This window comes from Anarhichas minor, unplaced genomic scaffold, assembly GCF_050575085.1.
Source record: "Anarhichas minor isolate MPS153535 unplaced genomic scaffold, ASM5057508v1 ptg000042l, whole genome shotgun sequence".
Lineage (NCBI taxonomy): Eukaryota > Metazoa > Chordata > Actinopteri > Perciformes > Anarhichadidae > Anarhichas > Anarhichas minor.
In genome coordinates this window covers 1,865,616-1,891,301 of record NW_027466488.1, presented here as the reverse complement: position 1 = coordinate 1,891,301, position 25,686 = coordinate 1,865,616, and the positions used below count along the sequence as shown (strand labels likewise).

General features: G+C 40.8%; 2 protein-coding genes and 1 long non-coding RNA gene across 5 annotated transcripts; 2 read left to right on the top strand and 1 right to left on the bottom strand.

Moving 5' to 3' along the window:
- The first annotated feature begins 17 nt into the window (after nucleotides 1–17).
- scube2 (signal peptide, CUB domain, EGF-like 2) lies at nucleotides 18–17,865 on the top strand. Its single transcript, XM_076109767.1, has 18 exons — nucleotides 18–996; nucleotides 1,460–1,596; nucleotides 1,847–1,972; nucleotides 2,176–2,310; nucleotides 3,245–3,370; nucleotides 3,480–3,596; nucleotides 4,401–4,490; nucleotides 5,305–5,421; nucleotides 5,536–5,658; nucleotides 6,298–6,414; nucleotides 6,579–6,701; nucleotides 9,855–10,058; nucleotides 13,961–14,131; nucleotides 15,275–15,442; nucleotides 15,936–16,097; nucleotides 16,699–16,851; nucleotides 16,976–17,055; nucleotides 17,702–17,865. The coding sequence occupies exons 1-18, from the start codon at nucleotides 926–928 to the stop codon at nucleotides 17,846–17,848; spliced, it is 2,367 nt and encodes a 788-aa protein (XP_075965882.1). The 5' UTR covers nucleotides 18–925; the 3' UTR covers nucleotides 17,849–17,865.
- On the bottom strand, nucleotides 5,662–20,402 carry LOC142969770 (uncharacterized). Of its 3 annotated transcripts, none has more exons than XR_012959138.1 (4): nucleotides 19,543–20,402; nucleotides 13,984–18,631; nucleotides 11,432–11,500; nucleotides 5,662–10,538 (listed from the first exon to the last, which is right to left on the bottom strand). It is a non-coding gene; the product is annotated as an uncharacterized LOC142969770 (long non-coding RNA). The 3 variants fall into 3 exon arrangements; XR_012959139.1 differs by having other exon boundaries at nucleotides 13,984–18,626; XR_012959137.1 differs by having other exon boundaries at nucleotides 13,984–20,389.
- On the top strand, nucleotides 19,730–24,797 carry tmem9b (TMEM9 domain family, member B). Its single transcript, XM_076109773.1, has 5 exons — nucleotides 19,730–20,133; nucleotides 20,782–20,873; nucleotides 20,973–21,081; nucleotides 21,245–21,379; nucleotides 23,427–24,797. The coding sequence occupies exons 1-5, from the start codon at nucleotides 20,062–20,064 to the stop codon at nucleotides 23,580–23,582; spliced, it is 564 nt and encodes a 187-aa protein (XP_075965888.1). The 5' UTR covers nucleotides 19,730–20,061; the 3' UTR covers nucleotides 23,583–24,797.
- Nucleotides 24,798–25,686: the final 889 nt, after the last annotated feature.

Genomic DNA, 25,686 nt, shown 5'->3' with positions numbered 1-25,686 from the left:
ACAGTGTGGAGGGTTTCACTGCATGTCACTATTGAATTCTATGGTTGATATGTTTCACCAAATTATTGGTGGCGCACGTTTTATTATACATGTTCACGTTATTAACGTCAGCGCTTGTTTTGGGGAGATTTTTTTTTTTTTATCTTTCAGGATTTTGTTAAGTTTGAATGGAAGGATTTAGCTTATTTGAAATGTTGGCAAAACTCACAACTTCAGTCAGTGGTACGAGTCGTTTTCTTTATATTTAGTTGTTCATCCTCCACCACCACGTGCGTGTGGCTAACATACGTGTTCGAAGAAAGAACCAAAAGTATGTTGCCTAGCAACCATGTAGTTTGCCTGACAGTGCTCTTTCCAGGACTAAGTTAACTAGGAGGTAGGAACTAGGAGGTAGCTAAAATGGCGAACCATTCATGTTATTTAATTGTGGTTGCATTGTGTGCGTTCAGCCTTTTTATTGATGGATTCTGACGTGGTCCACTTTGAAACAGACGCCAAAGGCTTTAAAAGGACTCAAAAGTGTCAAATTTACCAATTCATCCCCGGAAAAAGCTTTCAAAATAAAAGCCCATTTAGCGCAGAGACTTCATAACGTTTTACGCAAAGTCTCGACAATTCCGGTCTTCCACTGGCTATCTCACTGACTTGACGCAGCTCTGCTTCAAAAGAGTTTTTTTTTTTCCACCCTAACATGTACGCGCTCGCGCGCTCTCCAACACACACACACACACACACACACAATGACACACCACACACACACACACACACACACACACACACACACACTTACTCACTCCTTTCTCTTTTCAAAAGCCCCTTGTGAAACAGATTGACAGGCTAGAATGAAAATGAGGCGGACGCTCGCTCACGACTTCAGTGCGTACGCGTCCTTTTGAGAAGACCTCTAAACTTGGATCATATCACCATGGGAGCTATTGGGGCTGCAAGGGACTTTTGTTTGTTTTTGCTCTTGTTAAATAGTCGCCAAAGCGCAGCGCTTCCAAATATTCGAGGTGGGACTGTAGTGCATGTGTGTGTGTGTTGTGTTTCCGTGGAGAGTGCTACTTTACGCACGCTTTAAGGAGTGCGCTCTTGTTGTTTCCACAGTGGTGATTTTTTTCAATTTCGTTTATTTTCTAAACCAATTACTTTGGGAACTGATGTGCTCCCAGTACACATACGTTTGTAAAATAAGTTTTGTATTGTATGTAACTTTCAGTAACTTTCAGGTGAGTTCTCACTAGCTTTTTCAAATTGCCTGCTGTAGGATACTGTTATTATCAGAGACTTTTATGTTTTAGTCTTAAATCTCCTTCTTTAGTGTTAAATGTCTTCTTTCTTTCTTTAATATACATTCCCACTAAACATGACAATCTTAAAAGTGCATGTGTGGTAAATGCTGAATTCTATTTGACTTGTTAGACTATTTGAATGTGTTTTGGTAATCATGACCTATAAGATCCATATGGATTTCAGCAGATCCATGTGCAGAGGGAAGTGATGGCTGTCACATCGATGCTATTTGTCAGACTACCCAAGGCTCATACAAGTGCACGTGTAAAGCAGGTTTTAAAGGAGATGGAAAACACTGCGAAGGTAATGAGCTTTTTGTTGAACAGTTTGATTCACATTCATATATTGTTTTGAAAAAAACATCCGAAGTGTCAAAGTGGAATCACAGACGTTGGATGCATTTTTTAATCCATTGTGGTATTATCTCTGAATTGTGATATCTGTACTTATTTAGTCTTCCAATATTTCTTTAAGATAGACACAATGCACTAAAGTTCTTGAATTTAACTTTTTGATCAGAAGATGAACATTGATGTATGTGTTCACTTCTCAGACATTGATGAATGTGACTTGGAGTACAATGGTGGCTGTGTACATGAGTGCAACAATATACCAGGCAATTATCGCTGCACTTGTTATGACGGATTCAATTTGGCACACGACGGACATAACTGTCTCGGTAAGATCATCTTTAAACCACTAAGTATATAACGTGTTCTCGTCATGCAGTGATTTAAAAGATTTCTAAATATTTATATCTGAAATGTGATTTGAAAAAACTGCTTTAATGTTTGTAAGAAAACTGATTTGTGATTATAGCAAATACTTATCCAGAGTTTTGTAAACACTGTTAACTAATGCAATCAATCCGCTGTCCTGTAGATGTGGATGAATGCAAGTTCAACAATGGTGGGTGCCAACACACTTGTGTTAACACCATGGGCAGCTATGAGTGCCGCTGCAAAGAGGGCTTCTTCCTCAGCGACAACCAGCACACATGCATCCACCGCTCTGTTGGTGAGTGTACAACATGCACACTTGTTGTGTAAACAGCAGCCATTCCTGCATCTGTCAGCCTGACAACACGGATGTACTGTATTTAAAGTACAATTCAGAAAGATTTAGGATATTTAGTCACACTCCCACCAATTTAAATGCTGTTTAAAAGTGTCTGGAGGAAGTAAAAGTTTTAACAGTGCCCAGTTCATTTATAAAAGAGGTTTTGAATTAGCATTGTGTGTGTGTGTGTGTGTGTGTGTGTGTGTGTGTGTATTTTAGTAGATGCTTGTATCTGCTAGTTGTATTACGCCATGAAAAAACAGACACAGAATTATGAAGCAAATTCTCCAATATTCACATAAAATCTAAGATCGACGGCACACTGAAGGGTGACAGGTTCAAGCTGGCTCCCGTCACTGAGCTTTTATCTGCAGCAGCAACATGCTGTGGGAAAAAGGATCTCTGTGTCCCGGAGAACAAAATAAGTTAATAACTGCAACACACGGGTCTATGTGGTCTGTGTCACAGATTAGTCTGCAGTGCCTTTGTTTTGTCTTCTTGACTGAAGTCAACTTAAATGCAAGCACTTTCCACTCCATCGGGTCTCGACATCCCCTTTAAACCCTGTGGACTCATCCACTCAGCTGTGACCCATCAATATAAATGGTGATTCTGCTCGAAGCTTTATTGAATTTGTTGTAAATAATAGGAGGGTTTGCAAAGCTTTGTTTTCAGGGAATGAACCTTTATAAACGTTTCTGCTGCTTTCCACATTTGTAAAAAAAAAAGATACCGCATTGATGTGGATGTTTTTGGATTGTGTAAGGCGTGAGAACAATCAGTGTCTTTGAAGATACCAGACTAATCTCTCAGTATGTGTGCTTTTGTGTGTAGCGGGTCAGTCACTGTAGGAGAGTTTCATTGTGTACCTCTCCCCCTCTTTCTATCCCAGAGGGCCTCAACTGTATGAATAAGGAGCACGGCTGCGCCCACATCTGCAAAGAGACACCCAAAGGGGGCGTGGCCTGTGAGTGTCGTCCAGGGTTCGAGCTGGCCAGGAACCAGAGAGGCTGCATCTGTACGTGCTCGACAGCATGAAGCTAACTTCACGCTACACGCCTACAGTTGGACTCAAATGTTGCACTGCTAATATGTCTTACGGTTGCATGTCGTTGACCCCCCTGCAGTGACTTGTAACCATGGCAACGGAGGCTGCCAGCACACCTGCGAGGACACGGAGAACGGCCCCATATGCAGGTGTCACGTCAGGTACAACCTGCAACCGGACAAGAGGTCGTGTGTAGGTAAGCACACTGTTTGCTGACTTTGTTGTTGCTCAACATTGGGAATGCAAAACCACGTAAGACAAAGTGCTGCACCAACATCTTTAAACATTTTCTGTAATCTTCTGTTGTCTTTAATATTCTGACATCCATTTTTAAGAGTCCCCCTTACAAAGCATATTTTTATCCTTTGATGGGTGCAGTCATAAATTGTATTTTAATCCAACTGACCGTAGCTCAGTCATTCCATCGTCATGCTTTGCAGCCAAACATTGTTCAAACTCACACAAACATTATTCCAAATTCTAACAAGATCTAGAAGTTTTCAAAGATGATACATTTTTGGGGTTCTTCTTCTTGTGTCTGATAACAATTTTTTTCCTAATTTTAATTTCTGTTAAGAATAAAACAAAACTAGACTTCAGCCCAACGCCAAGGTGTAGTTTTCAACGAAAACACAGTAACTGGAAACATCTCTCTGTCTGTCAGTCAGCCTGTTAGGCAGTGTGCATTTTTCTACACAATGGTTATGAGGGATAAGGATCAGCCGGCAGATAATGGATAATATCTCTCCCTCCAGCAGCACTGTGTGTGAGGTCCAGGCGTATCACTGCAGTGTCACAAGATTCCCTTGACTGATCTGGTGTGTTATCTGACGCACACCAGTGCAGGCTGAATATATCAAGTGTAAACATGCATCTGGTTACTGAAAGGTGACCAACACCCGGAGCTAAAGCCAATATGGAAGTTACGGTGCTTGTGTTTCATTTGGGAAATGTAGTATTCATCAATCTATTAATGATTGTTTTTTTCTGTGTGTCACAGAACGAGATGAAGCCACCACCGAGTCCGCAGACCACAACGCCACTTCCTTTACTGAGGTGGACAAGCGGGTCAAACGAAGGCTGTTAATGGGTAATAATTTCTCTCCTGCATTTAGAGGCGTACAGCTTGAAATCTGGGTTTTTGCTGAAGCCATGTTGAGCTGCCAGGAACCACTCAGGGGTGTTAAACAGGGGAGAGGACTTGGGTCTAGTAAAGCTATGCATTCCTCAGTCTTTTGAGCAAACTGTGAAATGACTACACACTCGCTCTCTCTCCCCCAGTTTCCCCCCTGGAAAATATGCATTTGTGACAGTGTGGTACATTTCACGTTTTCCTTCCATTTGGGAAGGGCAGCGTGTGAATCTTTTCTTGTATAGTAAGTATTTATCAGTTGTGTGATTTTGGGTCACTTGTAAAACATTAGAACTTTGGCACTTTACCAAGTACATGGTTAGCATGTGAGCTCAGAGTCTTGCCCTGCGTTATGAATAAAACATGTTGTAAGGGTACTCCTAGATGTTAACATCTACCCCACCAGTGTATGGATGTGCCCTACATCCAAACATACAACTGTGCACCATACAAACCATGCATTAGACTCTCATTTATCTGTTTCCATCAGCATTTAAAAATGTTTTAACCAATATTAGATATAAATTCAATATCTGTCATGGCTTTAAGTGTTCAAAGCAAGTGTTCAAACAATAATTCGAAATCTAAGCAAGAAACTGTATAATTGTAATATTACATGGACGCTGCAGTCGAGGTGTTTTCGAAGCACTTTGTTCAGAAAATCAAGGTTATGTTTTTCTAGGGATCTAGTGTCTGACATTGAGGAATAACGCAGCATTGTTCACAAGTAGGAAGGTCATTAATATAGATTCACACTGTGTTGTAATTTCAGAAACCTGTACATTGAACAATGGGGGGTGCGACTGCACCTGTAAAGACACATCCACAGGCGTGCGCTGCAGCTGCCCAGTCGGCTTCACACTGCAGCCGGATGGAAAAACATGCAAAGGTCAGACTGCCAGTCCACAAAAAAAGTATCCACAGAGGGGAGCGGTCTTTTGAAACACTGATTTAACTTAGTGGATTTGTATAGCATGTCAGGATATCACCTGTTCCCCTGCAGATATTGACGAGTGCGAGCTTCACAACGGCGGCTGCGAACACTTCTGCAGGAACACCATCGGCAGCTTTGAGTGCAACTGCAGAAAAGGCTTCAAGCTGCTGACAGATGAGCGTTCTTGTCAAGGTATGAATGGCTCTTGAATTGTTTTATTCAAACTCTGGACAGTTGACAAAGACTGGGACAAAGTGAGACTTTCATAAATACACTAGCAGACATTAGGATCTGCGTACATACTTTTTTACCTCATCCTTTCTAAAAGACCTAACTTTTATGACCACAGAAGTTATGAACAGTCAAATGCATTTAAATATAGTTTTTTTAAACTCGTCTTTTTTTAATTATAAACATCCAACCAGAACCAAACCTATAAAACATCAGAAAATTATAATAATGTCATCACCCCTCTCTGGGATTTAGCTATCCTTTCCCATTAGACATACATTGTGTGTGATATTGTGGTTTCAGTCAGTCAGCTTCCTTTGTTTTTGAGGCTACGCTTTTGTTAACCTTTGGATCAGAGTCGATGCCTTTAATGATGCTGACCTGATTAACTACAATTACATCAATGAAACACCGCCCTCTTTCTAACCTGTAATAACTATCTAAAGCCAGCGCTGTTTTTCCTGATGTAGCGTACACGTCACCTTTCGCTGAGTGTGAAAATTCACGGTCAAATGCAAATGTATGTCTGTGGGTGGGAAATCCCTCCTGATTGCAACTGACTGCCCTGCTATTATGTCACCTGCCTGCTTTTGATTACAGATATAGACGAGTGTTTTTTTGAGCGGACATGTGATCACACGTGTGTGAACTCCCCTGGTGGTTTTCAATGTCTGTGCAACAAAGGCTACACCATGTATGGGCTGGCCCACTGCGGAGGTGAGTCTGAATTGGGTGGAGGGAGCTATACACATAACAACTTGAGCGTAACACACAAGTGCTCAAGAAGTGTGTTAGGCGAAAAAGCATTTCAAAGTCGTCATTGATGTGTTGGGCGAATGGACCTTGTAATTATAATAATCATTTTCCCTTTTTCCTCTCAGATATAAACGAATGCAGCGTGAACAATGGTGGTTGTGAGCAGGGTTGTGAGAACACCATGGGTGGATTTGAATGCTTCTGTCATCCTGGCTATAAGCTACACTGGAACAAAAAGGACTGCATTGGTAAGCCAGTGCCTCTTCCTATAAAAGAGGGACATCTGCTGAGTGCTGTTGACTTTTTGGAAATTGTGTGACCTCACACATTTTTGACTAATACCTGGGGGACAAAAACAGGAGATACTTTGAATTCTGTTCTCTTTTTCTCTTTAATTCTCTGTCACTTGGTTTTCTTGTGCTTGAGTAAAACATCCACAATGCTACCATGCTGTTGGTGCTGTCAGGATGTTGGACCGTCTGAGCCTCTTCCTCCTTGTTACAATCAAAAGTGTTATTTTTTTACCTTGGAGTTTTGTTGTGATTTCCATCTAGAGGCTGAGGGTTTCCCACCTGCTAAAGCCCCTTCTAAGCCTACCTTGAACTGTAGTAAGCAGGAGGGAGGGGACCGCTGCTTCCTGACCTGCCAGTCCCAAGTTCACATCAGCAGTGGTGAGTTGATTGAGCCAGATCTCCCAATAATATGATTTGCCTGTTTACCTCTAACTGTATTTCCATAGCACAAGCACTGCAAAGGAAATGGTTTGGCTTCCCATGGTCACAGATGACAGAGGTTCATGGTTTGCACAGTCACTTGTCACTAATTGTCAAATTACTCACCACTTGAGGATCCATCATCTGTTTGAGTGTTTTCTTCTCATGAACCAAAGCTGACCGGCAAACTGTACATACACTAGCTCTTTTATAACACAGGAGTCACCGTCAGTTTTGTTACACTTTTGTTCCTGCAATGACGTCAGTTTCACTCTTGCCATGTTTCCATGTTTTAAGTGCAGAAAAATACCCAAATTTAGATTTAAGACTAACTTTGATTGAGCATCAATTTAGCCCTTGATGGCTAACCATTGCCAACCACTTCAAATAGCGGTTTTAGATTGAAAGCCTTCCAGAAGTTCAACAGTCTTGAACGGTATACCACAAAGCATCTTTTAAGTTGTTTCTGTGCTTTTGCAACCTTAAAGGTGACACAGAGTTCATAACACTGACTCACTTTTTCCCTGTTACCAACCAAAGGTGAGGAGGTTGCTGCTGGAAGGATGTCACTGTGAAGCGGCTGCAGAAAGTGTTGACTAATCCTGTCAGTTTTTGACTTAGTCACCAGTACTAATTTTCTACTTGATAAATGTTGGTCTAAATGTAAATTGGTTCGGTTGGTTTGAAACATTGCAAAAGGTGAATGGACTTCAAAAAAGCTCTGACAAAGCATAGCAAACACTGAGGCTGATATAAAAAAACTGGCGTCTGCGACATCTTTGATCCAATCAGCTGACATGACTCAGTCAGGTGCATCATTAGGTTTTTTTGGCACGATAAGACCCAAACAGCATGGCACAGCAGAGGTCAGGTATCGTCTGATGCAGCTATGTTTTTAAAATATGAAGCAGCATGGCTAAAGCATGCTAATGGAGACGCAATTAGAAGCTAAGTCAAGCTGCTCTCGATCTAGTTTTAAACAACAGTCTAAAGAGCGGCTCTTCATGTTCCTACACGCTGCTTGTTTACTCTCTCTGACTTAGCTTTTGTGGCCTTAACTTTTGTCTGTGTTGGTGTGTGTGTGTCACGGCCTCTTGTGTGTCTGCAGGGACGGAGGATTCCTACACGGTGACCTGTGGAATGCCTCTGCCCTGCTTGGCTGACGCACAAAGGAACAACAGTGGCTTGCATTGCTTAGGCAAGTACAAAACATCACAGATTTACATCTTACGTTCCGCTCTGCTACACAAAACCCTAACTCATGAACAACTCGCTTGTTTGCAGTTGATATGTAAGTAGATCAAAATAACAACATTCTGTTCCTCTGTCCTTCAGGTCCAGAAATGGCCAGTGTTCCACGCATCAAGACCACAGCCACTTTCAAGTCTGGCACTGCAAAATGCAACTTAAAAAGAAGTCAGGAGAAGCTCAAGGAGAGCTTAAACTCACCACACTCAGGTACAGAGGTTGCCACACAACAAACATAACAATGCCTCCAAACACAAGACTTAGATCACAGATAGACCAGGATTACAATTACAGCTCCTTCATGTTACTGGTTAAAACACATTTAGGGTTTACCAAGAGCTGCCAGCATCTAAAGCCACAGTCTTTAGAAGATAAAGCAGACCTGAAGGCTGCTTCAAAGTAAACCAAAAACCAAAGGCAAATGTGAAAGAAATTTGTGGGGAAAGTGATGTGGTTTTGAGTGTCTTGAATGTCTCCGCACAGCACTTTGTCTGGCTGTGACAGGGGAGGATGTAATTAGCCTTTCAGTTGGGTCTGACCTAGCCATCAATCAAATGGGTTTCCGATTGTAGGATCATTTTGCTTCTCCAAAGGCTTTTGGCATGGTCTTTTACAACCCTCATAGTCACTGAAAGGGCACATAATTGTTTTGAATAAAGGAAATTGTCACTGTGACATCTCATCACTTTTTTAAGCTTTCCGGTCTACATTACAAAAAATATTATCACATTAACATGTGATTGTCTGTGTATGGTGTGGCGTTTGCTATCAACACTGAAATTAGTTGTTTCTTTTCTGTAATATTGTCTATAATTTTCTTTAACAATTTTGCGATTGTGTGTGTTGTTTGTGTGTGTCTGCTGGCTGTCGTGTGTTTGTTGGGGGGGGGGGGTGGTTGTCTCCCATGTCCACAGATAGCAGGTTCCTCTTCACTGAAAATGTCCAGTTCAGTTACGTGAGCCTGCGCTGCTCCTCGTCCGGCCAGCGAATGCGTAGCCGCCATGGCAGGAAAGCTGGCGAGGAGGACGGCTCCTCAATAACAGCTGAGTTTGAGCTGGATGTGAACCTAGAGGAGGTAACAGGTTGGTCTCTCTGCGCTTCCCCTCTGCCTGCCTGCAACCTTTGCTTCTTGTTCTCCATCTTTCGTTCGCTGTTGTCTGTTTGTCACTAAACACACCAACCTGTTAAAGTATCTCCTGTTTTGACTTGGCTATGGTGGTGGGCTCAAGGTTGGGACTCAATTTGTTTTTGTTTGATGTCCTTGAATTCCCCCATAAGTGTTGGCCTGGTTTGAATTTACCCTTGACTTGATGGTGCATTTGTGCAAATGTCGAGGCAAGCATGTGAGCATCCATGCATGAATGTACAATTTCCGATAGGTGTGGGTTATGACATTTTAGCTGTGGAAACAGTGGTGGAATATAATGCCTCTCTCAGCAGAGAGCTGTGACCTGAACTGTGTGCGCCGACGCTCAGAGAAGAGGCTCAGGAAGACCATCAGGACCCTGAGGAAGTCCATCAACCGGGAACAGTTCCACCTGCACTTTGCTGGGTCCGACTACGAGCTCGCCAAGAGTCTGGGCAAACCGGCAGAGCTGCCAGGACACTGTGTGGCTGGACAGGTGCTGGTGGGCAGGAAGTGTGGTGAGTTTGATTTTTGTATTTACTTGTTATTCAACACAGACACCTTTCAGCCCGGCATCTCGTCTACTAGATACATTGATGCTTTTAATCTCTCAAGAGTGCAGATGCAACCACTTGTGTTACACCAAACACAAAGGCAGCAAAATCTCTGACTAGGCCCTACACACACAGTAGACTTGTAGACTCATGTCTTAAAGCAATTGAAACGGTACATGCCAGTGAGATATATTTAGACAAGCTGGTTTAATGATTGGATTTGGAGCAGGTGTTGGCCAGATGAGTTCCATATTTGGTTTGCAGACATGCTGTAATGAGCAGGTTGGAGGGGAGAGCGAGCTGGCATGGAGGAACAGAGACGCTGTTGTTGGCCCTCCAAGCTGTGAGATCTTCCAGCATCTCCCTGGGATAACAGTGTAACATGAGGGCTGATGGCAGGTCTCTCGGTAGCCGTTGCCTCTCGGTTGGAGTTTTATATGCAACCTGTGATGTAGAAAATGTTCATTAAAAAAGACCGCACACTGTCCGTGTTTGAGAGCTGAAGGCTGGTATGTGTTTTCTCTGGCTGTTGGGACCGTGTGCCCCTAGTTTCGGGCCTCACAGTAAGTTTGCTGCCTGCTGCACGCCGCCTTCATATGAGAGAGAGGAAACCGGTGCCTTTCTTCTGTTGAGATGTCTAAATATTTATTCAAATAGTATGCGTTTGGTTCGATATATGCACACCAATGTTGAGGATGTTTGAATCTGATGTAGACCCAGATCATTCGTAAACCTCACGCAACTCTTATCGTGTGTTTAAGGTTTTTGTTTCCCTCCTTTGAACCGCTGAAGAACAGGGCTGACGAAAGTGTGTAACTGGAGACCAAAATGTGTCAGAAACTACTATTATCCCGTTGTTTCTTGAGATTGTTAAAAGAAAATCAGCAGCTTTACCCGCCTGTAACACCATATTTTTGGGGTCTCTACATTAACATCAAAGTAACTCAACCGCTGAGCTGTGCTGACATGATTTAAACTGCTCCTGTTCATTATTTCTATCTTTCAGTTCGACAGATCTTAAGTGTCTTGATTCCTTAACTCCCCCGCTATGCTTTCAGGTCAACATTAAGCAGTCTATTGGCCATGGCAGGGGTGTAGACATGTAATTTGGGAGAGGAGGAAAGGGGGGCTGAAAGGCATTCTTCTTAACCTCCAGCTCTTTAAAGGAGCTATATTTTTTCCCCTCCTCCCCCACCTCCCGCTCTGGCTTAGCTCGGAGTGCAGTTTAGTCCTTTTCAGTTTGCCCACTCCATTGAAAACCCCATTGGAGGCTTGTTCTCTCTGCCTCAGAGATGACAACACAGCCTTCTGTGCATTTGGAGAAAGTATTCTCTCACCTCTGTTCACTCTGTAAAGCTGTGGTTCGTTTTGGTGACTGCGTCGGTTTTTGTTCCAGGACGTTGTTTCTGTTGGAATAAGACACATTCATGATTTAGTTTATTAATCATATAAAGATTTTGTTGTCCGGATGCTTACTTGTACTGTTGATAATTGTTAGCATGTGCCTGCATCAGAATGAATACTTATATAAAACATAAAACAAGTGCGAACAGATAAATATCGATGCAGAGATGCATGCGCGTCCACGTCTATTTGACTGTTGTAGTCAACTTGTTTGCGCGTTTGTTTTAACACTGAAGATGTTTAGGAAGTGCTGTTGATTCAAGCTGGCAGTTTGAGTGCTGTGTCCCCCCTGCCTCCCAGCTGGGGCCACTTTGCATGACCCCCAGCCACTAAACTGCTAAAGAGAATTGACTTCAGCCACACCATGGGAATCAATTAGCATCAGTTGTTTGGGCCTCTGCTTGATGGGCGCGAGCAGCGATTGGGCCAAGCAGAATGGGGGGTTTCAGAAACCTGACCCCCTTTATTGGGTTCAGCTCCTTACCACTGTGATACCGTAGTGTTTTCCTATGTCATCAAGTAGGCAAAGACTGGGGACTTGAATAGAGGTGAAAGGTCTTTTAAACCTCTTTGGGGCCATCAATTCGAGGACTCTATAGAAGCGTTCTTTGCATTTGAAAGGCTTCAAGGTTTTTTCTCTCTTTCACTCTCACTCTCTCTCCTCTCTCACTGCTTCCCTCTGTCAAATAAAAGCTGTTTGAGGACAATGCAACGATGGCTCCTCATGGTCTTTCAGAACAAACAATAGGCTTCAAAAAATGAACTGCTCTTGAGAGAATTACATTTTCTTTCTTTAGAGGAAAATCGAACAATTTGCTGAGCCACGTATAATGGATCTACGTTAAAGCTTTTGTGTGTCGGGCTTTTAGAGATAGTGGTTTCTCTGCTTACAGGCCGCTTAGAGGCTACAACTGAAGCACATTTTGTGCTAAAGGCCTGGGATTTAATTGAGTTATTCTTATGTGAGATCAGCTTCAGTTTTCAAGTCAAGTTCTTGAGACTATCAGACAGACGATAGTAATTCCCAAAATTAATTACAGGCATCATTCTGAATGGGAGGAACCAGAGTAAAGCTGTGCTTTGGTCCCTTTAATCAAGACTTGACACTTTTGTGAGATCTGAGGGGAATACTCTCTTTGATTTGCTTCTGTGTTTGCTTTTAAACGAGGTGAGTGTGCTTATGGTAGCATTAGAAGTTCCTCCCTGATGCACAGTCATGTTGTATCAAGTATTAGGACGCGTCAGATGTGGGGCATAAAGGCAGCTGTGCAGAGGGTTGGAGCTCTCTTGTCGCAGTGATTTTGTATGGCTGTATTAAGTTGGTTCGCAAAAGCATTTTAACAGCTTAATGCTGGGTCTTTGCACACATATGTGTCCCTATGCATTTGCTTACACTGTGTGCTAGTGTCTTGAACCTGAAGCTAATATGGAAGATCTACGTGATGGTTCATACAACCAATATACGTAAGCTACAAAGAACACAATAATGATTGTATCTTGTCATACGATCGTAGTCCTGGTTACTAGTCCCAAACCTTCAAAGGAGTTTGTGCGTGAGAATGAGCAGATCATCAGAAGACACCGTGATAAAAAGCAAAAATAGTGTGACAAATCTTGACACAGAAGTGATTTTGTAAGAGGTACCCTACTGAGTGACGCTTTTATTTTATCCAGTTGCTGCATTTAAAGCTCCAGTAAACCGGCGTACACTATGCTAAACTGTGTCAAGGTCAGTGATACTTCATCAGTGATGTTCATTGCCGTGCTAGTAAAACTCTCAAATCTGTCAACAGTTAAATTGATCACCCCGCAGCCTTTGATGTGTTAAGGATGCTCTTCATTGTGTTGATATGTTTCAAGTATGTGCACGGCCCTGTTTGATTACACTTGGCAGCTGAAGTGTGAAGTCTGGGTTACTTTACTTTATTGGTCTTGTCCTGCAATTGAACTGCTGTATTTATGGTGTAAATCTACAATGTGGTTAGGACTGTTTGATTATGTGTATGTGTATACTGCTATGTTTGTTGATTCCTGTCTGCATTTTACATTGTCTGTCTCCCTTCCTGACACTGATCTGGCTGCTAAAATTGGTGTACATTACAGTTCAGACACATCAGTCTGTTTTGGGTGTCTTTGCTCAAGTGTTTTGTGTTCGGTTTGTGAGGAAAATGTTTGATTTCACCAGCTTGAATACTTAAATGTGTTTTTCCACCTTGTTTATATCACAGCATTGTTTTTGAGAGAATAATAGATATGATTAGCACTAAAACAAAATCAGGTCTCAGCCATGTGACTAACAACCCAAGCTTGGCAGCTCCTTGGAGACACATTGCAGCCCTATCGTTAAAATCTTCTCTGTTTACAGTCAGGCATGCACATGTGTGTGTGAGTTATGCGACAAGTAAATCATTGAATTAATAACCTTCAATCTATCTTGGTGTCATTCCTCACCTGTCTGTTAGTGAGCTGCAGTGTTGGGACTTACTATGACGGGGATCAGGGAAGGTGTGTGTTGTGTCCATCTGGAACGTATCAGGACGAAGAGGCACAGATGTCTTGTCAAGTCTGTCCTGGACCTGAAGGAAGAGACGTCTCCAAGGTGGTCGGAGCTCGAAACATGTCAGAGTGTGGAGGTAAGACAATTGCATTTATCTCAAAATCACACCCACCTTCACTGTAAGTATACTGCCCAGTTTTTCACTACCTGACTGTGAACATCCGTAGTGAAATTAAGAGCATAACAAATATAAACACATTAAAAGAATAGTTTGACATTTTGGGAGCTTTAGAGGTGCTAATAGGTGGATTTTTATTACCTTTACATGCTAGCTGTTTACCCCTGTTTCCAGTCTTTGTGCTAAGCTAAGCTAACCGGCTGCTGCCGTACAAACATGAGAGCAGCATCGATCTTCTCATCTAAGAACGGACAAGAGAGCGCAGAAGCACATTTCCCAAAATGTCTCACTATTCCTTTATAGATCATTGAAAGTTTTTCTTTCCTGGTAAGATATTAAAGAGAAAGAAATCTTTTAATCTGGCTTTTATGATTTCATCCTGTTGGTAGTGACAATAATTTAAATTGTGCAGCACTTGAAAAAAACTGTTCGGGAGAATGAAACGAAAATATCTTAAAATTCATAAGCCAAAGGTAAATACAATGTTAAATCTGGAACAAATAAACAAAAAGCAGATAAAGGCACAGACGGACATAAAATGTTGATAACTACTTCGTGAATATGAGCCACACAGGAAGCAGTGGATCATCGATAAAGATCTCTCCCCGGCAGATGTTCTGCTTTGTGTAAAGCCAAAGAAACTCAAGCTTAGATGTTGAAGATGTATTTGAATTTAAAAGGTGAACTTGGCTTCTTTCAGTCTGGAATAATAGCTTAGGGAGCCACCATGTTTTGGTCTCCTCCTGTGCCGTTATCAGAGTCACTTTGTGGCTGAATCCCAGATCCCATCTCCTCTGTCAGACTAAACAACAAGAAGCAATCAGCAAACTCCCACTGGCTCCCAGTTTGTATTCGTCGCCCAGGAGTTACACTCTGTTGAGTTATGCACTGCAGATAAAACATGGCATCATTCCATTAAGATTCGCTTTAGCTTGCTGTATCTTATCTTAATAGAAGGGGAGAATATTTTCTCTTAGATTAAACATGAAAAATAGCAAAGATAACAAATCCAAGTGATGAAGCTCTATACGTTTTGTAAGAGAGTTACAATGTGCTATGTCTTTACAGGTCACACTCTTGACCAAATGCTTGTGTGTTCAGGTCAGTGTTCCCCAGGTCAGTACTCTCATGACGGCTTCCTCCCCTGCTTGCCCTGTCCACTGGGAGCGTACCAGCCAGAAGTGGGACGCACCACCTGCTTCCCTTGTGGAGGGAACCTGGTCACCAAGCGCAGTGGTGCTGTTACCTTTCAGGAGTGTGAGACTAAAGGTGTGAAAGTCATCTCTGTTAATGTTGTTTTGGGGTAAAATACAAATAACTCCAGTTTGGTTTAGTGTTAGTTCTCATATCTCTTATCTCATATCTCTTATCTCATATCTCTTGGCTTAACATGAATGGAGGGATTAGATGGCTGTTTTGGAGCAAATGAAGTTGATGAAAACCTGTCAAACTTATTTGATAAATTGAAACATCTGTGTTTTTGGTTTACATCACAACAGTATCATGTGGTTGCTGAGACTATGGAGCTCTTTTGGGTGTAGACAGGCACTCTGCCGCCCTCTGCAGCTGTTGTATTGTCTGTACATTTAGGCACTCATGTCATATTAAAATGATGCACCTCTTAGATGTCAACCTTTCTAGGAAAACGTTTTCGTTTTAGCTTGATGACAGTGTATTTTTACATATATTCTAATTGGTTTTGAATAGTTGGAGCGTTATGTATCAATTAACAGCCCTCTATCTCTGTCATTGGCTCCTGCAGTCCAGTGCTCTCCAGGACATTACTATAACACCACCACACACCGCTGCATCCGCTGCCCCATAGGCACGTATCAAGGAGAGTTTGGGCAGAACTACTGCGTCACCTGCCCTGGAAATACCACCACCGACTTTGATGGCTCCACTAACTTCATGCAATGCAAAAGTATGTATGTCGGTATGCCGTAGTTCCTCTGAAACATGTACACATAGACAATGAAATTTGGGATTCAGTTCCAGATAATTCACCTTGCTGCACCAAGAACAAAAAAAACCTGTCTGACACATCTGTGTCACTTCACAGACCGCCAATGTGGAGGAGAGCTTGGAGATTTTACTGGCTTCATCGAGTCCCCCAACTACCCGGGAAACTACCCAGCCAATGTCGAATGCACCTGGACCATCAACCCACCGCCCAAACGCAGGATCCTCATTGTTGTCCCAGAAATCTTTCTGCCTATTGAGGACGAGTGCGGAGACTACTTAGTAATGAGAAAGAGCTGTACGTTTTAACTGTGTGTGTTTGTGTGAGTCTATTAATTAACAAAAACTATACCACCAAGAGTTTAACTATTATCTTAAGGTTAAGTGTTTGAGTTTTTTTTAAACCAGGGCGGCCAAAATTATATAAAAATATCTTCGGCGGGTGTCACTGTTACCAAGGACAACCAACATAATATGTCATTATGTTATTACTCATTACTTTCAATAATTATTGTAAACTAATTAGAGACACCACCCTGTGTGCTCATATCCTCATTTCACAGCTCTCTCCAACTCTGTGACAACCTACGAGACTTGTCAGACATACGAACGTCCCATCGCTTTCACCTCACGCTCCAAGCGGCTCTGGATACAGTTCAGGTCCAACGAGGGAAACAGTGGGAAAGGCTTCCAGGTCCCATATGTGACATACGATGGTAAGAAGAAATGATGTTTTGTGCTATAACTATGATGCTGCTACCCCAGAGAGTCATGCACATGTGGTTTGTTTGTTTGTTTGTTCTCATCAATGAGCTAATTTATGTACTTCATTTGTTTCAGAGGACTACCAAGAATTGATCGAAGACATAGTCAGAGATGGAAGATTATACGCTTCAGAGAATCACCAGGAAATTCTAAAGGTATGTGGGTATGAACGAGGAGCACTTATGGTCTTTGTGTCGGGTATTCTAACTTAACTAACATTTTACAATGTTTAATGTATAATTTGGCACAATAGTAAATATGAATGGCAATCAAACAGTGTTTGATTACTATGTCTTTAAATAGCGCAAATCAATATATATATTTTAATATTTAATCTATAGCTTTCAGTCATCTCACTAACCAAGGAAAACATAAAATGTAATAAAATGCTACATCCTGACATCAATATCCACCTAAAATAGAAAAATATGTACAATACACAAAGAGAAGGAACAAAACAGAAATAAAAGAAAACAAGAGGAGATAGAAGGTTTCTGCAGCAGACTTGTATTTCTACATTTTTTAATGCTTTTATTAGAGAGCAGACAGTAGAGAACCGAGGGCAGACATTGACCCAGTAACATTTCAATGATATGGTTCCCACCAGGGCACCCCATCTGAGTCATTATTGATTGTTAAGATCAGTACTATCCTCCACTTGTTGATTTGTGTTTCTGTTTATTCATTATTCAGTTCTGAGGTCCAGTGAGCATGTAGTGCCCTCTTTTGGAGACTTGTGCTACTCACACTGTATCATATGCTTTTTTTGCTTTCCATTAATGCAATACATTTTCTCATCAGGACAAGAAACTCATGAGGGCGTTGTTTGATGTTCTGGCTCACCCACAGAACTTCTTCAACTACACAGCACAAGAGTCAAGAGAAATGTTCCCCAAATCATTCATCCGCTTCCTGCGCTCCAAAGTCCTCAGATTCCTTCGCCCTTAGAATGGGCGGTTACTGGATATTTCATGAAAACCCCTAGACTAGATACTGGCCACAGTATCTGTTTTATCCACTGACGCCTTTAAGAATATTCTGTAGTTATCTGTTTTCACATGGAGTGACACTAGAGTGAACTTCACACTTGATAAAACTGCTTCACACTTGATAAAACTGATCCTGACGAGAAAGCGGACAAGTGGAGATTAAAGAGGGAGAAATGATCGGTGATAAAGTGTTACAGTGTAAACCTACATGGCCATCCTCAGATGGTGATCTGGATTACTTTGTTTGGAAATTTGGAAACGTCTTTTAAATAAGTAACAGAAGAATTGTCATGACTTTAGATTTTAAAGTCACAATCTCAGGATCCAATGATGTACATGCCAACATGGTGAGACATTTGCTGATAGAATCATTTAAAAAAACAGAGACTGTAGCTAAACAGATATACTGATTGTCAGTGATGCTGTATATATAGAGAGTGTGTATCTAGTTTTAACATAGGCTACTTTCACAGGTAGAGCTTAATTGAAAGAAATACTGCTAAATGTCAGAAACAAATATAGCACAAATGTTTTCTCGGGAACATTAGCACTACTTAAGAAGTAGTGGCACCACAAAAGCAATTATTCTGATGAATGTTTTGTATATGATGTAAAAAGTTTTAGGTGAAACGCTAATGTATGGAAGTAACTACGTACATTTTTGACAGTCAAGCATTGCTGCAATTGCTGGTGGCTCATGCTGTATATGATGCCCCAAGGTGTGTGGATGAGTGCTGCTGCTCTGAAAAAATGACACCAGTATGCATCAATGTATTTTTATACTGTTTACTAGCAACCAAAGAGAACCGTTCAGAGTACATGAAAAGAAATGAAAAGTCCTGTAAAATAGAATTGAGCTATTCGCCTGTCTTAGATGACAAATGTATGTATATTTTTTATGGTTTTGTACATCTAATATGCTGTAAATAAAGATAGGAAACATATTTTGTGTTTGTATTGCCTTTCCCCATTTATCATTTTTTATGGCACCAAACAACGTTTTAATTGTTTATTGCATTTCATTCACATACACACCATGACTGTTTGTGACATGACATGAATTTAAAGTTAAAATATACTCAGCACCAAAGGAGTGTTTGGACATACACATCACACTCCTTTCCGTTTTAATTGCTGACTGCCTGCATGTGACTACAGATGTACATTGAACTACTTATTTTAGATATTAAGGTAAAGTGACTTTTGTATATCCTTTACCATTTACAAAATTTCGAATATAAGGAAACTGCAACTATTTAACAAGACACAAGAGAAGGTATAAACGTATAGTGCAACATGAAGTGCAATAATAGGTAAACCGTAAATAAGTAGTTTAACCGTAAACAAGTAGTTTAAACCTAGATATAAATAGGCCGTACAGGTAGTGTAAATACATGTAAACAAATATAAAGTGCAATAATGACTATACATGTTATGTATATTTCATGTCCTGTTATGTCTCCTACATATCCTATCTTGGTACACTATTTCATGCAGATTTTCAACCCACTTTTCCCACAGACCTCTTGATTGTCGCCTAACTAGCGCTTGGTACCCCGACTGTCTGCTACGATGTCGAACCAAGGGGTGGTTTCTTTTAAAAAACGCATTAATAAATGTATAAATACAGAAATTAATAAATAAATGAAATACCTTATTATTTCTCGTTCAGTCTGAACCGTCTGTCTCCTTCTTGGTTTCTGAGCATATTCAAAGAGCTGCTGACAGCTTCCTGTGTGTGTGAGGAGCTTCCCAAACCCACCAGCACAGAAGAACCAGAAGGAGACAAATTATGTCAATTTTTTCCATATTTCAGCATTTATTTATTTCAGCATTTAATTATTATTTTCTTTCTTTCTGTATTTAAACATGTATTTATTTATTCCTGTATTTATTTATACATTTATGAATGCATTTATCTATTTATACTTAATTCATGTTCTGTCCTCCATAGTCGCGAACTCATTTTCATCGCGATAGATCGCGTGTGTGCAGAAACCGAACGCCATTTCCGGAAACTGCAAGTCAGCTGCTGGGGAGCTGGTGTTTACCTTATTTGTAGCTTGATGGCTAAAGTCGACAGTTAGGCTGTTATTTGCACTGCTGGTGTTGTTCCTGTAAATAGTTGAACGGTAGTTTTTTGTAAATCTGTTACAGACTGTCACGTTAAAGATGAAGTCTGTGTTTCTTCTCCAGGCTTTCTCTGTGGCTTGTTTTGTGCTCTTAAACCAAGTGACAGCGAAGGTAAGGCTAATCTTTACTAGCATAGGTTAGCTAACCTGGCGTTAGAGAGAACACTCTGATGATGGCTTATCAAACTGAATCCTCACCTCTTTAAATCTCCCTAAAAAGATGAACGTTAGCTCTGCAAACTGTTGAGTTTGAGACGTTCCTGTGACGCTCAGATAAACGATGTCGCAGGTGTTGCTAAAGCTAACGTTACATCAAACATTAGCGAAACAAAACGCAACATCATAAGCCTTATAAGACCCACGGACTGTTGTATAACACCGCGTTACTTTCAGCTTGGTGTGGCCAACCGACTGACACCTGAGTTTATACTGTAGCTAAAATGCTACTTATGTAGAGAAGCTAACAGCTGACATCATCTTTAGCTGCTTGTCAATCAATAACCAATTTAATGATCAATATGTCTGCGTGATGTGACATAAGAGGAAAATGTACAGTATGGATGGCATCAAAACAAAGGTTATGAGTTTGTTCATTTAATTCTAATAATGGCAATTTTAAAGTAAAGGAGCACAAGACTGAACAATAAGGCCATTAAATTAATACAGAAAGTAAATATGACATACATATCGTGTGTGTTACCAGCAAAATGTGCAGGTATGTGTGAAGTGAAAACATTATGATGTATGTGATCTGTTGCAGAATCCTGAAGACATCCGTTGTAAATGCATCTGTCCACCGTACAGAGACATCGAGGGTCAGATCTACAAACAAAATGTCTCTCTTAAAGACTGGTATGCAAAAGTGATGCGTCATCACACTTCCTTGAATGACATGAAGTGTCCATTTCCTGCTTCCTACTAGCTCGTTAATGTTATTTTCTCGGTGTTCAGTAACTGTCTCCATGTGGTTCAACCGATGCCGGTTGACGGAAAGGATGTGGAGGCGTACTGTTTACGCTGCGAGTGTAAATATGAAGAGAGGAGCTCGAGGACAATTCAGGCAAGTTCACATTGAAAGGATTGTTAATACCTTTGTATCTGTATTGTCACTTAATTCACTGTTGTGCTCCACCTACTGATTGTATTAATTATCAATTATTCACTGTGCTTTGTGTTCGGATCCTTTCAAAGCAAACCAATCAGTAATCTTTCTGAATATTTAGGTCACCATCATAATATACCTCTCCATTTTGGGCCTGCTGCTGCTCTACATGGTCTACCTGACTCTCCTGGAGCCCATATTGAAGAGGCGTCTATTTGGACACTCGCAGCTTATCCAAAATGATGATGAAGTTGGGGTATGTATTCCTCTTGATATTTTTAGCATTGCAACTCACTGTTAACATACAATACGTTTTTATATTATAGTAATTCTGGTACTAAGAGAGTTACTCTAAATTATTTCCTGTCATGAGAATTTCATTATATTTTCTTTAACCTCCCTTTGCACAACATGTCACATGGGATTCATCCTTTATGGGTAAAATCTAATCTCATATGTCTCAAATTATACATAAGACACAACACATAATACTGAATCTTTAGGTGAAATAAACATGAAAATGTCCATTTTAATGGAGTGTTACAGCAGCTACACCAAGCCAAACAGACCCTTCAAGTAGTGCTGTGTGGTAATACTGGTTCCATACACAGATAGTGATCTCACTCTGCAACAGATCCATTAGAAACCACATTCACAGGCAAAGAGCTGCAGCAGGGGAACTGTAAGACGAGTGATTCGATGCAGGCAGCTTCAACCCTTTTCTGTTCACATCACACTATCTGTACATGCGTAATCATACATCGTACATGTGTGTAACCTGATTCTTAAACTTCATTAAATGAGATACCAGGTGTCTTTATCAGGTTGTGTGATTAAAGCCAAAGCCAAACAGTAGTCTGTTTCCAAAATGTATTTTTGTATTAATTTTCAACCCAAACAGGTTTTACAATGTATGCACTCTTACAGTGGCAGGTCATGTTTAGGCATATATCAGAAACAAACAGATTTTCCACTCTGTTTCTAGAACTTGTCCAGACAGTAAAGACTGCTCTCCGAATTTTCTTGCAGTCTCAGGCAGCATGAAACGGGTTTCCTGGTAAACATTGAAATATAATGAGTGTAAAATATGCCGGTTCCCATTACCGCGTATAAGCGAGTAGAAAAGAAAACGAATCACTGGCTAGCTTTAGGTAAACTGAGGGTTTAGTGTAATCTCACTTTTGCACTGAGTTCAAAAACATAATCATAATTTTAGCCTCATGTTTCTCTCTGTAATCTAGTTGCTGGTATAGTTATCATTTACACTATTAACTATTTCAGGAAACCATTAAATATAAATGCTGAAAGTGCATTTAAAGAGCAGTAAATCAATGTGGCCTCCAGTACGACTCAGTTTTTATATTTTATATTTTAGATATGACAAAGGAAAACAGTGAAAGCCTTTGCCTGAGTGGAGGGAGGGAGGGGGGGGGGGGGGGGGGGCACTGCAGCTGACTTTGCAGCTGACTTGCTGAGTACATCGCTGTGGTTTCACCAAGAGTAAGAGTTTCATGAGAGGTTTCTCCTAACAAAGCTTTTGCTGTGAAAATGTGATTAAGCAATAGTAAGCACGGAAATGTTTTCCATGGTTAGTGTGAACATTTCGATAGATGCTGGTACACTGTCTAACTTCTGTTAAATTAAAAGTAGAGGTTACTAAGCTGTTTGTCAGGAAATAATGGAAGACATGCTATTAGCGTTTACTGTATTTGTTGCACTGCAACAGAATAGGAAAATTGCTGTTAAAACTGCCAGAGAAAGCTTTAAATGACTGAAGTACTCCAAATATCGAATTCACCCAAAGTTTAGACTATTTGTCGCTTGTCACTGGACCAAAACAAAGGAGAGAGATTAGAAAGCAAAACCAGTATGAGGGGCAAGTACTGCTGCTCCGTTAATTATAGAGGAAATGGTGGGCTTGTAATGTTTAGTCAGTCTTTGATACAGAGAGGCTGCCCAACTGATAATCTTGGTTTATTTTCCTCAACACATTTGTCAGTTGTGGCTGTGATCCTCCCAATCTAGTTCCTCCCTTTACTTTTATTATGTGCTCTTCTGAGAGTAGCAATAGTGACTTTATTTTATAGCACTCAAAACAAGTTACAAAATACTTTACAGAGAGAATAAAGAACACATGAGGACATGTAAGTCTAATTTGTTTTAAAAAGGAATTTAACGACGTAGTTTGTGCATTTCCTATTTCCCTAGTCTTACAAGATGAACCTATAAATGACCCACTGACCTATGTCACACCTTTTTAGGCTAATCATGTAGGTTTTTCTTTTTCCATTCTGTGTTTTCAGGACCAGCAGCCTTTTGCCAACGCTCACAATGTTCTGTCCCGTTCGCACTCTCGACCCAACGTGCTGAACAAAGTGGAGCATGCCCAGCAGCGCTGGAGGAGGCAGGTCCAGGAACAGAGGAAGTCTGTGTTCGACCGTCACGTTGTTCTCAGTTAAACTGCCCTGCGAGTGAGAGTTACTGGTCGAGCAAAAAACAAAAAAAAACAAAAAAAAATCACTGTGACAGAGCCCTCAATTTATATCACTTCCTTTCTCTCATTTGTGGTTTGTATCTCCTCCAGTGTGACACTTCCCAGGTGAACACGGTGAGGAGATGTGGATCTGTAGAGCAGAGGTCCCTGTTAAATGTACGATCAAAGCTGGGAACTCTTATTTAGTCTGCAGGCAGCACAAGAGATCACAGTGAATTCATTTCTGCACAATCTTGAATGAACAGTCTTAAATAGCATTTTTCCAAAAGGAGAATTTACTCTCTGCCTGCGGTCTGGTTTGAAGAAGCGCCAAGTCACCAGAAAATCTGCAGTGAAGAATTTGATGGGCGAGACTTAATAAATGTGAGATCAAAATAAATCTTTCAAGTGAATATTTTGTAACGTTCTCTAACTCTTTCTAGCCACAGTGTCAGGTGGAGTCCCGGCAGTCCAAAGCTGGCAAATCTTTCACATTTACAAGCATTTACTGGCTTTCAGAGTAAAACATCCAGACGTTGGTGAACTGGATAACTAGAGCAGCCTCCTGGCTGCAGTCATGATCTGAACATGTAGCTGGTGGGTACTTTCCACACCCAAAAAAACTAATATAACTTGAAACTATTGCTCTCACCACAGGAGAAAGGAAAAAGTGTACAATATAAATCTTTCAGCCTTCTTCAAAAACGCATGTTTTATAACAAATCTTTTATAAATGTGTTTTGAATCCTTCATTCCTACCATGATGTTTCATGTCTGATAACTGGTGTGAAATCCATCATTTAAAGCTTCACATTTAATTTGGTATCGCAAAGTAGTGTCACTGAACCTCGTTGCAGGAATCGATGCAATCTCTTGGTGATGTCATAGTAATCGTAGCTGTGCTATTGATCCTCGTCTGTTGAAGACCCTCCTGAAGTCAGTGCTCTCTTCAACTGCCTAAACAAATCGAATGAGTAGTCTTTATTTTGGCACTTCTATGTGCTCGGTCTAACATCAGTTCCACTGTGAAGGTCCTTGGTGTCTATCAGGCAGCATTAGTGTGGCAGTGGTTTAATTCTGAGTGCAAGGGAGTTGATTGTGTGTGTGTGTAGTTGGGCTGTGCACGGACTTATGGAAGTGTTCTTAACTATTGTATATGTTATACCTTTAACTTTGAAATAAATTGATGTAATATTTGTGATTCTTGCATTTGTTGAGATGTCTTTGTGCTTTACATTAGCTGCAGGCCTGACCAGCTAAACAATCTGCTTACCAGTTTCCACTACGCACGTCTGCATTGACATGAACACAATTTCTATAGTTTGATGAAATCAACATCGCTCACCACAACCAGGAGGAATATGCAGACGCACCTTGCAATAAATGACATAAATAAACACACTTTCTCCCATTTTGCCCAGTGTTATTTAAATCTACTTGTCTTGGGTTTGTCATAAATTTGTGATCATTTAAACGCAAAATTGCTTTAGGATGTGCACCAACTAAAATATTTAGGGCATTAAAACTGGATTTTGACACATGGTTTCTGTTCACTGTCTTGGCAACTTTTTTTACATTCAACTTGACACTGCCAATGGAAAACATAATCAGTATAATTCCCCTTAAAAAACTACAAGCATGTTGACATGATTCGACCTTCATTCACTCAAAAACGTCTAGAAATGGGCAGTTAAACTCTTCATTAACATCTGTTGAACTAAACTAAGGCAACTTTAATTTGCCTGCGAATGTTAGATAACCCTCAGCCTCTGCGATGTTATTAAGCAAAGTGATTTCCATACAGATGCGTCATCATTTCCTGTGCAGTCCACTTTTCCTTTTTTTCTTTCACATTTCATCCAGTTATACGGAGGAGACTATTTTCCGCAGAAAAAAAAAAAAGAAAAAAAAGAAATCAGTTTTCAGGCAGTTCAGACAGAAAGCGACTCGCACTCTCTGTTAAAGAAATGGATCATTGAGCAAACACTGCAACAGCACACACACAGACAGGTAAGCTGTTTGTTTCGCCTCATTAAATGTATGGAAATCCACCGACATTCTTTTGCCTTTTTAAGTAACTTACAGTATTT